Source organism: Phocoena sinus, chromosome 6 (assembly GCF_008692025.1).
Source record: "Phocoena sinus isolate mPhoSin1 chromosome 6, mPhoSin1.pri, whole genome shotgun sequence".
Classification (NCBI taxonomy): domain Eukaryota; kingdom Metazoa; phylum Chordata; class Mammalia; order Artiodactyla; family Phocoenidae; genus Phocoena; species Phocoena sinus.
Window position 1 is genome coordinate 47,048,847 of NC_045768.1, and position 14,126 is coordinate 47,062,972.

General features: G+C 37.4%; 1 protein-coding gene across 2 annotated transcripts in view; it reads left to right on the plus strand.

Annotated features, from left to right (window-relative positions):
• The first annotated feature begins 514 nt into the window (after nucleotides 1–514).
• Nucleotides 515–14,126, plus strand: part of ALDH1A1 (aldehyde dehydrogenase 1 family member A1) — a 54,125-nt gene continuing 40,513 nt past the window's right edge. The window contains exon 1 of one of the 2 annotated variants that reach the window (XM_032636137.1): nucleotides 515–639. In XM_032636137.1, the coding sequence (XP_032492028.1) occupies nucleotides 574–639 (66 nt within the window). In that variant the 5' untranslated portion in view covers nucleotides 515–573. Of the gene's footprint in view, nucleotides 640–10,397; nucleotides 10,404–14,126 lie in introns of those variants that run through there. The other variant, XM_032636138.1, reaches the window with a different exon arrangement.

Genomic DNA, 14,126 nt, shown 5'->3' on the forward strand with positions numbered 1-14,126 from the left:
ATAGAGGGCCTTTCTTCTACAAACAGCACCCTGCTTTTCTGGGACATGGACTGATTCTCTGACTGCACTGTCCTAAAGATACCTGGCCAGGGTCCTCGACACACCAGCCTCTGCTGAGAACAAGTACCCTTTGAGATTATTTTTCAATCCTCGAATTCTCTGATTCCAAGTCTGTCAGAGAACAGAAAGTTTCACAGCAGCATAAAAAGCATGAAAAGCCAAAAAAATATTAACTGGCCTTAGTGGCCAGAGCAGCTGTGCTTCGTACCCTTATCACAGGTTTCGGCTTTGTAAATTAATTCGTCTGCAAATAGTGCCCTCTCTCCAGATGCAGCTTCAATGCTGTAGCACTGGTTTCTTAAGGATTTAAGTTTAAAGTCAAGGGCTTCCTGCCCTAGGTGTTACAAATAAGTAGTGTCGTTTTCTTTTTGCTCCCAGTTTGTTCATCCAATCATATCCCAGTATGCAAATAAACCTTAGCCCATGCAGATAAAAAGGAACAAATAAAGCCAAGTGCTCTATCAGAACCAAATCGCTGAGCCTGTCACCTGTGTTCCAGGAGCTGAACCAGAAATGTCGTCCTCAGCCATGCAAGATGTACCTGTCCCACTCACCAATTTGAAGTTTCAATATACTAAGGTTAGTACAACTTCTATTTGCTGTTTTGCCTCAGTTTTATAAAAACTACGTTTATTTAAAGCATAAAAGGTCAATTTAAGTAAACTTGTGTAAAGAGCCCTTTGCAAATATAAAAATAAAAGGCTTGCAAAATGCCGGTCTGGGTTTAGTGTCTTGATCAAATAATGAATTCTAAATTGTATCAGGCAACTTTTCATAAATTTATTTCTTAAAATATTTCTGAGTGAAAGGAATTCTCTTCGTTGTAAAAGGTTCTTGTGCCAGGATTCAGGGGACTTTGCTAAGCAGTTCTATTAACTTTCAGCAGAGCCTAGCGTGTGTGATAGGAGAGGCAAATACTTACTAGAGAAACTTACTGGAAACAGACAAACAAATGGGAATGTTTTTTAAAAAAGGAAAAAAAAGAGAGAGAAACAGAGCACAGTGAAGTAACATGATTGTTATATATGTCAAATGAGTGTCAAAATTGAAAGACCTCAGTCTGATAATTGATGAAGAAAACTCCAGTTCCAAAAAAATTCATGGGACTTGCATTATTTAGCATATTTGGGGAAAGAAAGCATTCTTATTTATTTCTTCAGCCAAATTTGCTGCCATTGGAGCCAGTATGTAATTGTTAGCTGATAAATATTTACAGAAACAAGAGCAGAAGCCAGACCCAGATTTAAAAATCCACAGCTAGAGAGAAGGAGGAAATGGATCCTATTTGAGTCGATCAGGAGTATCTCTGAACTTTGCCTGTTTCACACTGTTACATTCCTGCTTTCTAGTCAGAGCCTAGAACTCCCAGAAAAACAAATAAAACAAACAAAACCAATCTAACCAAAATCATTTAAAAAGTGAGCTTTGTGGTGTGATGCAGAAAGGAAGGTAAGAAAGGAACTATTCCAACTCAGGGAGAGCCATTTTCCTGTCTGAATTAACCAATGAGAAACCAAGAGCATTATACGTTAATGATAAAGTCCTGCTATTATTAAATTGTTTCCTTACTTGCGACCACGGATGCTTTTGAAATCCTAAAGTCTGTTACATTTTCATTTTCATAAGCACAACAAATGAGGAAGTTATTCAGCTGACTGACTATTTTCCATAGGAAAGTGCCTGTAGAGATCAGATTGTGCCTTTAACATGATTGACCAACAGCTACAAAGTGTATTAAAGTATTATTTTCACAAGGTTTTATTAAAAGGGAAAATATTTTTTGTCAGTTTGATTTTATTCCAAATGGGAATATGAAAAATGCGATGACACTACATATACCCTCCAAAAATTTTGCACTTGGCAAAGTTATGCCCAAAAGATAACAAGACTCCAGTTTTGCCAACTTTCTTAACTCTGTTATTCACAAGAAATTTCGATCCAAGGTAAGTACATTTAAAAATGCATTCATTTCATAAAGATCAAAACCATTGGCAATGATTGAATTATACCCTTACTATTATAAGAGTCTTTTTATTTTTTTCTATACTACCTGGGAAGATATTTTGGTAGTCTGCATGTCACTTTTTTTGAAAATCTGGTTTGCAGAAGTTTGCATTCTTCCTTATATGTGAATCTCCAGGGACATCTAGTATGAAATATTCTTTCTACTGAATTAAGCTTCATTTAGTAGTTATTAATTAAACATGTGAGAAACAGTAGTAGACAAATGAGATGGTCCTTAAAATCTAACATACAAAAAAAAATCTAACATACAAACACAGATCTAGTGATTCTTTAACACATAGAGATGATTTTAAGATTAAAGTCTCCTGTTCACTTAAAAGTCATTACACAAGAACACCCTCTAGGGAAACTAACTGACCTTCGTGTTCAAAAGGAGGCTAGATTCCAAGAGCAGGAATTTACTCTTGCATATAAGAACTTTTCTGGGTAAAAATGCCCAGTGCAAGTCAGTGAATTTTGATTGCTCACACATCTTCTCTACAAATCTGTTCTGCTCAGATACCATTTTATTGTCTGATTTATTGGTTACAGCATTTTCACACTTGGGAGGACACCAGTTATGTATGTAATTAAATCTAAATGGGTGAGCTTTTTCAAATGCCTTTGCATTTTCTTTTTACTGTGCCTCACTGAAGAATTGTATTGGATTTGCACTTGCAAGAGGAGTTGGAAAATGATGGTTATTAACTAAGTTTCCGGGTTGCAAACCAAATAAGCAAGGATTTTATACTGTCTGAGAAATCACCTTCTATAGCTAGCCCCTAAACTCTATTATTTTTCTCCCACTGTTTTAGTGTCCGTCTTTATTATCGCTAGAATATATTGGTCACTGGGGCAAGGCGGAGGGAAGAGACAGGCAAAATTGAGTAACCAAAAACTATTACAACTATGGTAGAAGAACTACACGCCCTCTCAAGCTTGAGACTGCCTCTCATCCAAACAAAAGACATCGTTGTCTCTTATGACTTATTTTCTAGTACAGTCGGTTTAATTTTTTAAGGTGCATAAAACAGAGATCAGAGTTTAAGAAATACTTTCTAAAATGATACCAAAGTTTTTAGAACTTAAAACCTCAATAACATCATTATAAATGCACATAAACTCAGATTTCATCTCTATTCTCATTTTCCGCCTTTCCAATTCTAAACAAACCCTACATCTGCCAACTCATCTGTTTTGTTGAGCTTTTAAATGATGAGGTTCTTCGGAAATTATGTGATCTTTGGGCAAACTACATTACCCCTCTCTGCCTTGGTTTCCTTACATGGAAAATAGGAATTCCTAAGGTGGAAAAAAGCATTAAATGAGTTTAATGCATTTAAGGCACTTGAAATAGTGCTTGGCACATGGGAAGTGATCGATTAACATTAGCTATCCTAGTCCTATTTATTTTTCTGAATTCCTTCCAATTTTCCAGAGCCTTCTTTTACTCAGCCTTTCCTAGACCTGTTTCCCACAAGTGTCCCTCTCATCTCATTCTCTTTTCCAAGGCTTTCTGTCACTCTTTCTTGCACAGTCATGCCCCACCTGACAGGACCGCATTGGAGCGAAGTTCCAGGGGTTGATCTGGGATTTCAGGGATCAAGAACTTTCTCTTACAGGATTTGGTAAATTTGTTTTCCATTCTCCCTTCATAACACTGTTTTCTACCTTAAAAGACAAATAGAAAATTCAAGAAGAAAGCTTTCTCAGACAGGATTCAAACCCCAAAATATTTAACTTGACTCTTAAATGTAACTCATTGAATAATGATTTATTCATGCTAGAAAAGATCTTCATCAGCTAATGACATTTCACACACACACCCACATACCCATACCCACACACACACATGAAATATCATAGTTAAGTTTCCTTGTGTTTACTCTGTGCCAATGACTGTTTAAGTCCTTTACAATGATTTTATTTACTCCTTACAATAACCCTATGAGGACGTTACTATTCCTGTTTTGTAGATGAGGACACTGAAGAACAGAGTGGCTAAGTAACTTGGCTTAAGTTACACAGCTAGCAAATGACAAAGCTAGACTTGGAATGCTGGCAGTCTCAGCCCTCACACCAACAAGTGACTTGTCTAAGACCAATATCACTACTTTGGGACATGGCGTTGCTGACATCCTATTCTACCTTTATTCTGTCTTTCATTTGTTCATTCCTGATTACTGGTGGGGCCATGCCCATGAGCCTTTCCAGCTGTTGCTCTGCTGTTCCCAGGCCAACAGGAGGAAGTTTGCCACCAACTTAGAAAAAGAGGAGAACAATAAGGAAGGTTGGAAATAAACAGACTCTCTGCTTTGATTGAAAAGGTGGCCTTTGGGCTGGGAGAGACCACGATGCAGAGGAGTTTGACATAGGTGTGCAATTTCTACGTGGACTGCGTTTCTTCAACCCATAAGGAATAATACATTTTGGTTAGAGGAGGAGATATTTTCCTAGATTTCTGGTATTATTGTTTAACCCATGTGGGTTAAAGATATATTTTTGATAAAGAAGAGTTATGAATCATTGAATACTATGTGCTAGGCACAATTTAAAGTGTTTTTTTCCCCTCCTATTATCTCCTTTTAAATTCTTACAACAAGCAAATTCAGACCACATGTAGTTCCAAATACTCCACTCTCTTCACTCATTTCTCCCTTTTTCCCTTCCTCTCTCCCATTTTACCTCCCTTTATTTAACAAATCATTGAATGACTGTTCTGTGCTAGGTCTTATGATATAAGAAAGCTAGTATGATTCGTGCCTCATGGAGCTTATATTCCTGCAAGGTGTGGGATGGGAAGGAAGGAAGCAAGTAAGTAAATACTTTAATCACAAATTGTGGTAAATGCTAAAAAGAAGAAAACAAAGCTGAGACAATATGAGGGGAAGAGCTTACTTTGGATGAGGTATCAGGGAAGGGGGAACCTGAGGGATGCAGAGCATAAGGTGGCCATGGAAAGTGGGGAAACAAAGATCCAGAGGTAATAACACGTGCAGGGACGTCTGCGGACAAGAGTTTGGTATATTCAAAGAACTATCAAAAGGCAAACATAGCCGGAATAAAGTGAGGAAGAGAGAGCATGGATGAGATAAGACTTGAGATGGAGCCTCCAGCCAGACTGCCTGATGGATTTCATTTGAGGGAAACCACTGAGGGGTGCTTAAAACAGGACAGGACTTATGTTGAAGACAAAGACGATTGTGCCGTGGCACTGCTTTCATTTGGGAAATCTTTTTAAGTCCCCTCTGACTGAAGCAATATTTTGTTTGCTTTTGGCTTGGAAGCAGTTGAACAAATAGCTGGATGGCTGCAAGGTGCAGTGGCTTAACAAGATAAACCCGGCTTCAATTTCTAGCTCTTCTACTTATTTAATGATATGACCTTGGCCAAGCTTCTAATCTCCTTGAGTTTCAGTTCCCTTGTCTGTAAATTGGGAATAATAATGACTACCTTGGAAAGTGGCTGTGAGAATTAAGTGAGGTAATTTGTGTAAAGTGCCCAGCACTTATTAGCTCCTTGGTCCAGGTTCTCTTTAACCCTCTCCTTCCCAAGATGACTCCTAGAATTCTAAAAATTTTCAGTTGCCAATGTAAGTGGAACAAATACTTGCACTGCTTGTCAAAGTTCAAAACTACTTTCATCTGCTAGTCTCATCTGAAGTTCATAATTAACCACCGGGAAGGAGCTAGGGAAGATGTTACTTGTGACCCATTTTAGAGCTGAGGGACCTGAGCTCAGCTTAAGTGACTTGCCCAAGGTCACACAGTTTTTAAGAGGCAAGCACAGAATGAACTGGATTCTGAATCTTATTTCAGATCTGATTCTTTTCCACAGGATTTCATATTTTTCCTAAATATTAAAAATAGTAGTATTTGAATCTCACTGGATCATCTCTAACAAATGCTTTTGCACCTGTTATTTAATTTGTATCATTCATTCCTTTATCCGATAGAGAGAATGGAAATTTGGATGATAAGAGAAGAGAGATGATTTGGACACTAGATCCCTAAACACGTGGACTAATAGAAAGAAGATACTCTAGAGCAGTATATCTCAAATTTGATTGTGTAAGTGCCTCACTTAGAGACCATGTTGAAACACAGATTCTGATGCTGTAGGTATGAGGTGAGGTATGAAATTCTGCATCTCTAACAGACTTAAAGGTTTTGCTGATGCTACTCAAAGCATGGTCCATTGACCAGCAGCAACTGTCTAAAAGTTTTGGGTCAGCCTTATAACTTACCTACAGTGATCACCATCTAATTACTTAGGGACTTGACTTCCTATTTCTCCCAGAAACTCACTCACACCCAGCCATGTCAGAAGCACTTACTTTCTCTTTCAGTGCCTGAGTCCAGCAAGAACTATATCATGGCCACAAACCAGTGATGAAACCAACTATTGATTTTGATCCTGGGAGATAAACATTCTCTAAGAATGCAATATTTTAGCTTATCTCTGAAGACAGTGTCTTGGCAAATTGTTTTGTCCTCTGGCACCTGCCCGGCTTCAAGAAAACCTAATCAACAAAATCCTAAAGTAAATAGCACATACCCAAAAGAGGGTGTTATTCCCATTTCATGAGGACCCTCAGGACTACAAGTGTTCACATGATTTCTTTAAACTGGACTTCACCTAATGGATTTGTCATTAACTACTTCTCAGACTAAGGGGGCAGGGTGAGAAAAACTCTTGAAGAGTATGAGAAACAACTCATTTGAAGAGCAACCCAAAGTTAGATTAGTGCCTCTGAAATGGCATGGGTAATCTACGGGATGATATAATCCAGATCAGCCAAAAAGAACCCTCATGGGAATACAGGCATTGATAAAATGGCCATAAACCTGTCTCAGGGTAGCAGTTAGATGGCTTGGGTGGTGGTGGTGGTGGTGGTCTGTGTTTTCATAATGCTATAATTGTGGTCAAACCCATTACACATTTACCAGATTTAAGTGGCAACATAGAGCCATGTTCAAAAGAACAGGAGCAATAATTGCTTCATAATTAAACATTTAATTAAGAGCCACTGCTAATCTACAAATCAGAAAAATAAATATTTGTGTAAACTGGATTTCATCACACTGATTCATTTGGAGTATACACACGTGCATATGTATATGTGTGTGTGTGTGTGTGTGTGTGTGTGTGTGTCTGTCTGTCAAAAGTTCCCACAAACACTGGCGATGCTTGCAAGGTATGTAGAGTGTTGCTAATATTTGATTTCTGATGTTATCTCTACCTGATGCCTTTATTGCAATGTTGGAATTATTAATGTATATTTCTTGACTGCGGGTCTGCACAAACAGCACAGTTCTTAAAATTTTGCCTGAACAGCTACCTCCCTCACCCAGATCCCATTAACTATTTCCACTGCTCTCCCAATACTTTTTCAGAAGTCAAAGGAATGCAAATATCAAACAACTGAATCATGCTCTCCATTTGGCACTTTCTTCAGAAGGAAGAAGGCTTATATGCGAGCAATTACCTTATTGGGTCTTGATAATTGTTAAATATAAAATATATACAGAACTTTCTAGTGCTTCTGCATCTTACCTTTTTGATATAGGGTATATATGATGTATGGAAATTATCGACGAGTGTTTTTGTCATTTATGGGACAAAATGAAGTTGTGGCTCAAAACAGAAATGCTTTAGCATCTTTTCTTTTCCCCTAATTGAATTGAAAAGGCTGAAAGGTTTTTCAAAGAACAAGAAAGAATATACACTCATGTTACTGAACTCAGACTATAATATAAAACAGAAATGAAAGGAAAATTTTATTTCTCTTACTTTTCTTTTGGTCACCCCCTCATTTTGTTTTCATTCTTTTGACTGCAGTTAAGTATTTTCTTCCCATCTGTTATTTCCTCCTTAATTTCCTTTTAGACATTTTTACTTTGAGTCTCAACATTTTGCTTTGCAAAATGGGTTGCATTTGGGTTAAAACTACTTGCTAGAGATCTAGCTTTGATTCTTTTAAATGTTTAACACCTGACTTTTGTTCAGTCTCTCTCTTTTATTATTGAACCCCCATCTTGTTCTTTCTCCCTGCCCTCACCCCCCACCCTCACGGTCTCTGGTGCTTTTTAGGTTCCTAATGCTGAGAAAAGTTTACACATTTACAGCATCCATCACTTCCTATACGTTTACAACAGTACCCATCACTTCACATGCCTGAGACCCAGGCTCTCAGGTTTGGAATTTCACACAGGTGACATAAAATGGAGAATCTCATCAAACTTCCTCACACTTGGCATGACTTAAAAGGAATTCTTTGTAGGTTGAAAATGTGAAATCTGTTAAAATCTCTCTGCCACCAAGAAAGCATTGGTTTCTCTTACGGCATCTGGAGCCGCTGGCCAGGTTGCAGTCCTACAGAGATAATGTGAATTTAGGGCTCCCCGAGGGACTGTTAGAGGGAGCCAACAGGTTCCAAAAATCGCATATCAGCAGATAAGGCTAATAGGTTTTATTTGCCTATTAGTCAAACCTAACTTGATCTAAGCCAGACATATTTTGAAGAAAGTGCTTATTTATTTAGAATTGTAGCTTTATACTAAACACACTAAGATATAATAACTTTTCCTCAGGAAAGCCTTTTTTTCTTCAAAATTATGATTTATTGTTGGACACTAAACTACATTCAGGAAACAGCCACTTTTTTTTTATCAAAGGTTATGTACTGCATCTCTTACAATCTGACATATCTGAAATTTAAAGAGTAAAAATCAATTTTTAAGTTGCTTCAACATTTCCATTGATTGTTTCTCCAAATAAGAAGCACTTGAAGTTTAAGAGTATGAATAGGCATCTATAATTTCCCATCAATATTGTGAACTTTGAGTCTACTGCACATATATATTATTCAAAAGTATCCTGAGTCCAAAATTCATAATTAGAATATAGTTAACATAATGGTTAAATAGGATCCAATAATTTTTTTTTTTTTTTACTTTTATAGCATGATCCTTTTCCCCCTAAACTTGCTAAAGGCAAATAGCAAATGGAAAATGAGGTTGTAACCATGATAGATCATTTCAACAGGCCTAAAACAGGTTTCATAATCATTATAAAAAACATTCATTAACCTACACATCTCCATATAACCATTTTATATAACTACAGGAAGGATGGTTATTCAAAAACATTCAGTCACAGTTAGCTGGAAGGCAAATATAAACCCAATACAATTAAAACAGAAAAAACGATGATTAAGATAGTCCCTATCAATAACTTCTCCACAGCTCAGGGGAAGAAAAAGATGGTACAATGCTTGCCTCTCATCTCATTATCTGTGCTGAGTTTTGTTTTTACGCTGCAAGGCCACTGTTTGGGGGAGAATGTGTATCATTCATAATTTGCAGACTATACTGCTGTGTCATTCTCCTCTAAAGCCTTAAGACGTCATGCCTGGAATGTTAGAATGGTCTCCAGGCAAATTCCCTGGACTGTTTGTGCTCCTCAAATCCATTTTGGGTACAGTAAAATCAATATTCCTAAAACATCCATTTGATCCTGTCACTCCCTTATGACATCCAGAATAGAGTCACTCAGGTATCAAGATCCACCACAAACTGGCTTCATTTTCACTGCTGGAACTTATCTAAGACTTGTTTGCACTGGAACTCTCTGCTTGGGGCTGATCTCTCTACCGTGTTCCAAACACCCCAAGAAGGTTCCCTCCTTCTGCTCCTTGTTTTCCTTTTTTTCTACCAATCCTATCTTCCAGATTGCATTCTTCCAGCCCATGGTCCTCTCCTCCATGAGTTTCACTCTGCAATTTACTGACTAAAGCACTGCTTTGGTCATTGTACTCTACAATCTTTCTTTACTGGCTGATCTTGATATAAATATACTCTCCTCTTAGACCATAAACCACTTGGAAGCAGGGGCCAGAGCTCACTCATCTTCCATGTTTCCATATGACCTTACAGAGTATTTCTCAGCTATCTACACATTATTTGACAAACACTTTTCTGATCAAAGAAAAGTGACCATTTGGGATTATGTGAGTATAAGCACAAATTCAAACAAAAATTAAGTTCACTGTGTTTTCCTTTATTAAAGGTTAAAACTGAATAATGCAGAGTAGTTGCTGGTAATTTGGGATCATCCACAACTGATCTCTTCAGTTGCCTGGAGGCTGACAGATAAATTTGTGTTCTTTAATGCTCATTTACAAAATATTCACTGACTTTAATCTGAAAGGGGAGTTTTATGTACAGTTTAAATGCAAGAGCCTGATAATAAAAATAGATGGTACATACATATTGTAATGGTTCTTTCACCAAAAGAGATCGTATGAAGGGATTAAAACAAGTTATAATATACTGAAGGTGTATTATTGAAAAGTTGAAACCACAAATTATCAGGGTGAGAGGACTTAGGTGGGAGCTGGAAAGCTTCACCACAGGCCTATCAAAATATAATACATTCTGTCTCTTCTTTTTATGAGAGTTTTGGTGAAATTATACTGTGGAAGGGTGGAATTCTGGGCATATCTCTGACAGGGTGAGACTTTGTGCTCTCTTAGTTTAGAGATATAAAGTTGGAGGAGGGGATACTATCTTTAGGGCTGAGAAGAGGCAGAATTAGACATCTGTGAGTGAATCTGAATCAAGTTTTGCAAGGCTGGCTCAAGAATCTAGAGCAAGTACCATGATGTCTTTAGTTTTCTGTTTATAATTTGATGAGCTGATATGTAGATAGCTAGCTTTAATTCAAAACAGAACATAATAAGTAATTTAATAGTAGGATATTCAAATGCTATGTTAGGAACGAGAAAAAAAGAGGTTAAATCCAATCGGACTAGTGAAATCTTCATGAGGAAATGACATTTTAAAAGAGTTTGAAGTATGAAGAGAAGAAAATAGTGAAACTCCAGTCTGAGGAACAGCATGAATCAAGGTATGGAGGAGAAAAAAATGCATGGTATTTGAGACAGTAGAATGAGGTTGAAATAAAGGGTAAATTGAGGAAAGAGTGGGATAAAAGGTTGGAAAAGGACATTGGGGCCAAACCATAAGACACCTCAAATGCCATGCTCAGTAGTTTGAGAATGGAGAACCACCTAAGTGTTCTGAGGAGGGGACAAAATTTGAACTGGCCTGGCTTAGGAAGGTTATGTTAACAGGGTAAAAATTAAATTTCAATTAGGCAGAGGTGGGGGCAGGGAGAACAGGCGAAAGCTTTTTTATGATAGTATAAAACATAGTGATACAAAAGGATGAGTAGGGATTTTGTGTGCCATTAACAGAAGAGGGAAAGTGTGTGTGCATGTAAGACAGAGAGAGAATGCAAGAGCAAGTTTTAGAACCTTAGTTTGAGGTGAGAGCAGCATAAAGCTAGAGATGACAGTGAGCTGAACTTGGGACACTTAGATTGAGGTGCTTCCCAGCGATCCCATGCGAGGAAAAATAAGAGGTAAAGGCTAAAGACGCATGAAAGAGAATACTCTTTAAGAGTAATTACAGGATTCCATAAAATGCGTTTTTGATAGCTAGAATGCTGATTCACTCCAAGAGACGTTGAGTAAGTCAGTAGTTTTAATCTGAATTTATCTTTCTTCAAGTTGAACTAAGATGCCAATTTTTTTTTTTTTTGGAGGCTAATAGGAGTTTTATGCTCTTCGTCTGTATTCCATTACCCTATCAGAGAAACAAGGATTTTCTTGATACCTCTATCTTTCTCAAACCTCCATATATGTGTCTTTGGACATCTAGTCTCTTTATCTGAACTGCTTTGCACCCCTCCCCCTTTATTTATTCACACCCACATCTTTTTCCTGTCAGTTCCAGGCTAGCATCACAATTCTTTTGAACGCCTCCCAATACATAGGTTATATTGGCAGGAACAGGCAAAGGAGGAGACTTATCCTTCCCCTTGTTTTTTAGCAAATCAAAATATCAGAGTGTACTCATGTGCAGAATATTATAGATATTACCCATACGTAGCTGCTGGATTCTAGGTTCTTTGATTCAATTTTAAGTTATTTATTTAAGAGTTCTTTACTGAGGTTAAGGCCACTTGAGGACTGGGATTGTGTTGCACACCTTGGACACTTTGGCTGGGAATTTTTTATTCTGAGGATAAACCAGAAAAACAGACAAACATAACTTTATTCATCACATAAGTGGTACTTCTTAATTTGGCCTCATCAAATGTTTTTATTCTATGAAAAGATGAATATCAAAGCTCTATTAATTTCCATAATGAAATGCAAATTCAGGGCTGCAAAAGTTGAAACTCAGACTTTTTAAATGATGACATACTAACACTTCTTAATATTCTTATTTTTTTATTGTGTACAAAAAACAAAATTCCATTATTTTCTAGATCCTTCTGTTTCTTTAGATGCAGATCTCTTTCTCATAGATAGCACTAAGAAATCTAGTACCTGATTTCAAATGAGGACAAATAATTTATTAGATAATCTTTTAAAAAGGAGAATGAAACCCTTATGCCTTTAAAAAGTCGATGAAAAAATGTCACTAGCCCATTTTTTTCTAAGCAATCTTCTTTTAAAATCCTCCCTCAGCCTACTTTCAAGACAGTAAAATAAAGGATCAAAAAATAGTCACTTATGATACCAAATCACCAGTAGCCCAAAATGAGCATGTTCAGAATCTGAAGTAGAAAATAGACAGTGATTCATAAAGATCAAGCCCACTCAAGCCTTCGCTCTTACCTCAAATTTATGGCTATTTCAGATAACAGCATCTTTTTCTAGATTGTCTTCTCCAGTCTGTATTTTCTATTCTTTAAATGACCTCATATCTTAGTGAAATTTTAAAGTATTACCTTATCTTACTGTGTGTATGTGTGCATGCGTGTGTGTGTATCTGTGAATGTGTGTGTAAAATGTCTTAAACGGCTAAAATATTCTTGGAGGGGGCAGGTAGGTGAGGGAGGTGAGGATGTAATATTGGCTTCACCTATGCATTCTGTAGTGCTTTAGTTTAAGTTTATAAAGAGTTTCTGAAATTTGCTGTATTTAAATGCCTTTTTAAAAAACAGGTCTTTATTGGAGTATAATTGCTTCATAATACCATGTTAGTTTCTATTGCACAAAAAAGCGAATCAGCCATATGCATACACATATCCCCTCCCTCTTGAGCTTCCCTCTCGTCCTCCCTATGCCACCCCTTTAGGTCATCGCAAAGCACCGAGCTGATCTCCCTGTGCTATGCTGTTGCTTCCCACCAGCCAACTATTTTACATTCGGCAGAGTATATATGTCGATGCTACTCTCACTTCACCCCAGCTTCACCTTCCCACCCCATGTCCTCAAGTCCATTCTCTATGCCTACCTCTTTATTCCTGCCCTGCAACTAAGTTCATCAGTACCATTTTTTTTTTTTTTAGATTCCACGTATATGTGTTAGCACATGGTATTTGTTCTTTTCTTTCTGACTTACTTCACTCTGCATGAGAGACTCTAGGTCCATCCACCTCACTACAAATAACTCAATTTTGTTTCTTATTATGGCTAAGAAATATTCCATTGTATATATGTGCCACATCTTCTTTATCCATTCATCTGCTGATGGACACTTAGGTTGCTTCCATGTCCTGGCTATTGTAAAGAGTGCTGCAATGAACATTGTGCTGCATGTCTCTTTGAATTATGGTTTTCTCAGGGTATATGCCCAATGGTGGGGTGCTGGGTCATATGGTAGATCTATTTTTAGTTTTTTAAGGAAGCTCCATACTCTTCTCCATAGTGGTTGTATCAATTTACATTCCCACCAACAGTGTAGGAGGGTTCCCTTTTCACCACACCCTTTCCAGAATTTATTGTTTCTAGGTTTTTTGATAATGGCCATTCTGACTGGCGTAAGGTGATACCTCATTGTAGTTTTGATTTGCATGTCTCTAATAATTAGTGATGTTGCGCATTTTTTCATGTGCCTCTTGGCCATCTTTATCTTCCTTGGTCAAATGTCTGTTTAGATCTTCCACCCATTTCTGGATTGGGTTGTTTGTCTTTTTGATATTGAGCTCCATGAGCTGTTTGTGTATTTTGGAGATTAATCCTTTGTCTGTTGATTCATTTGCAA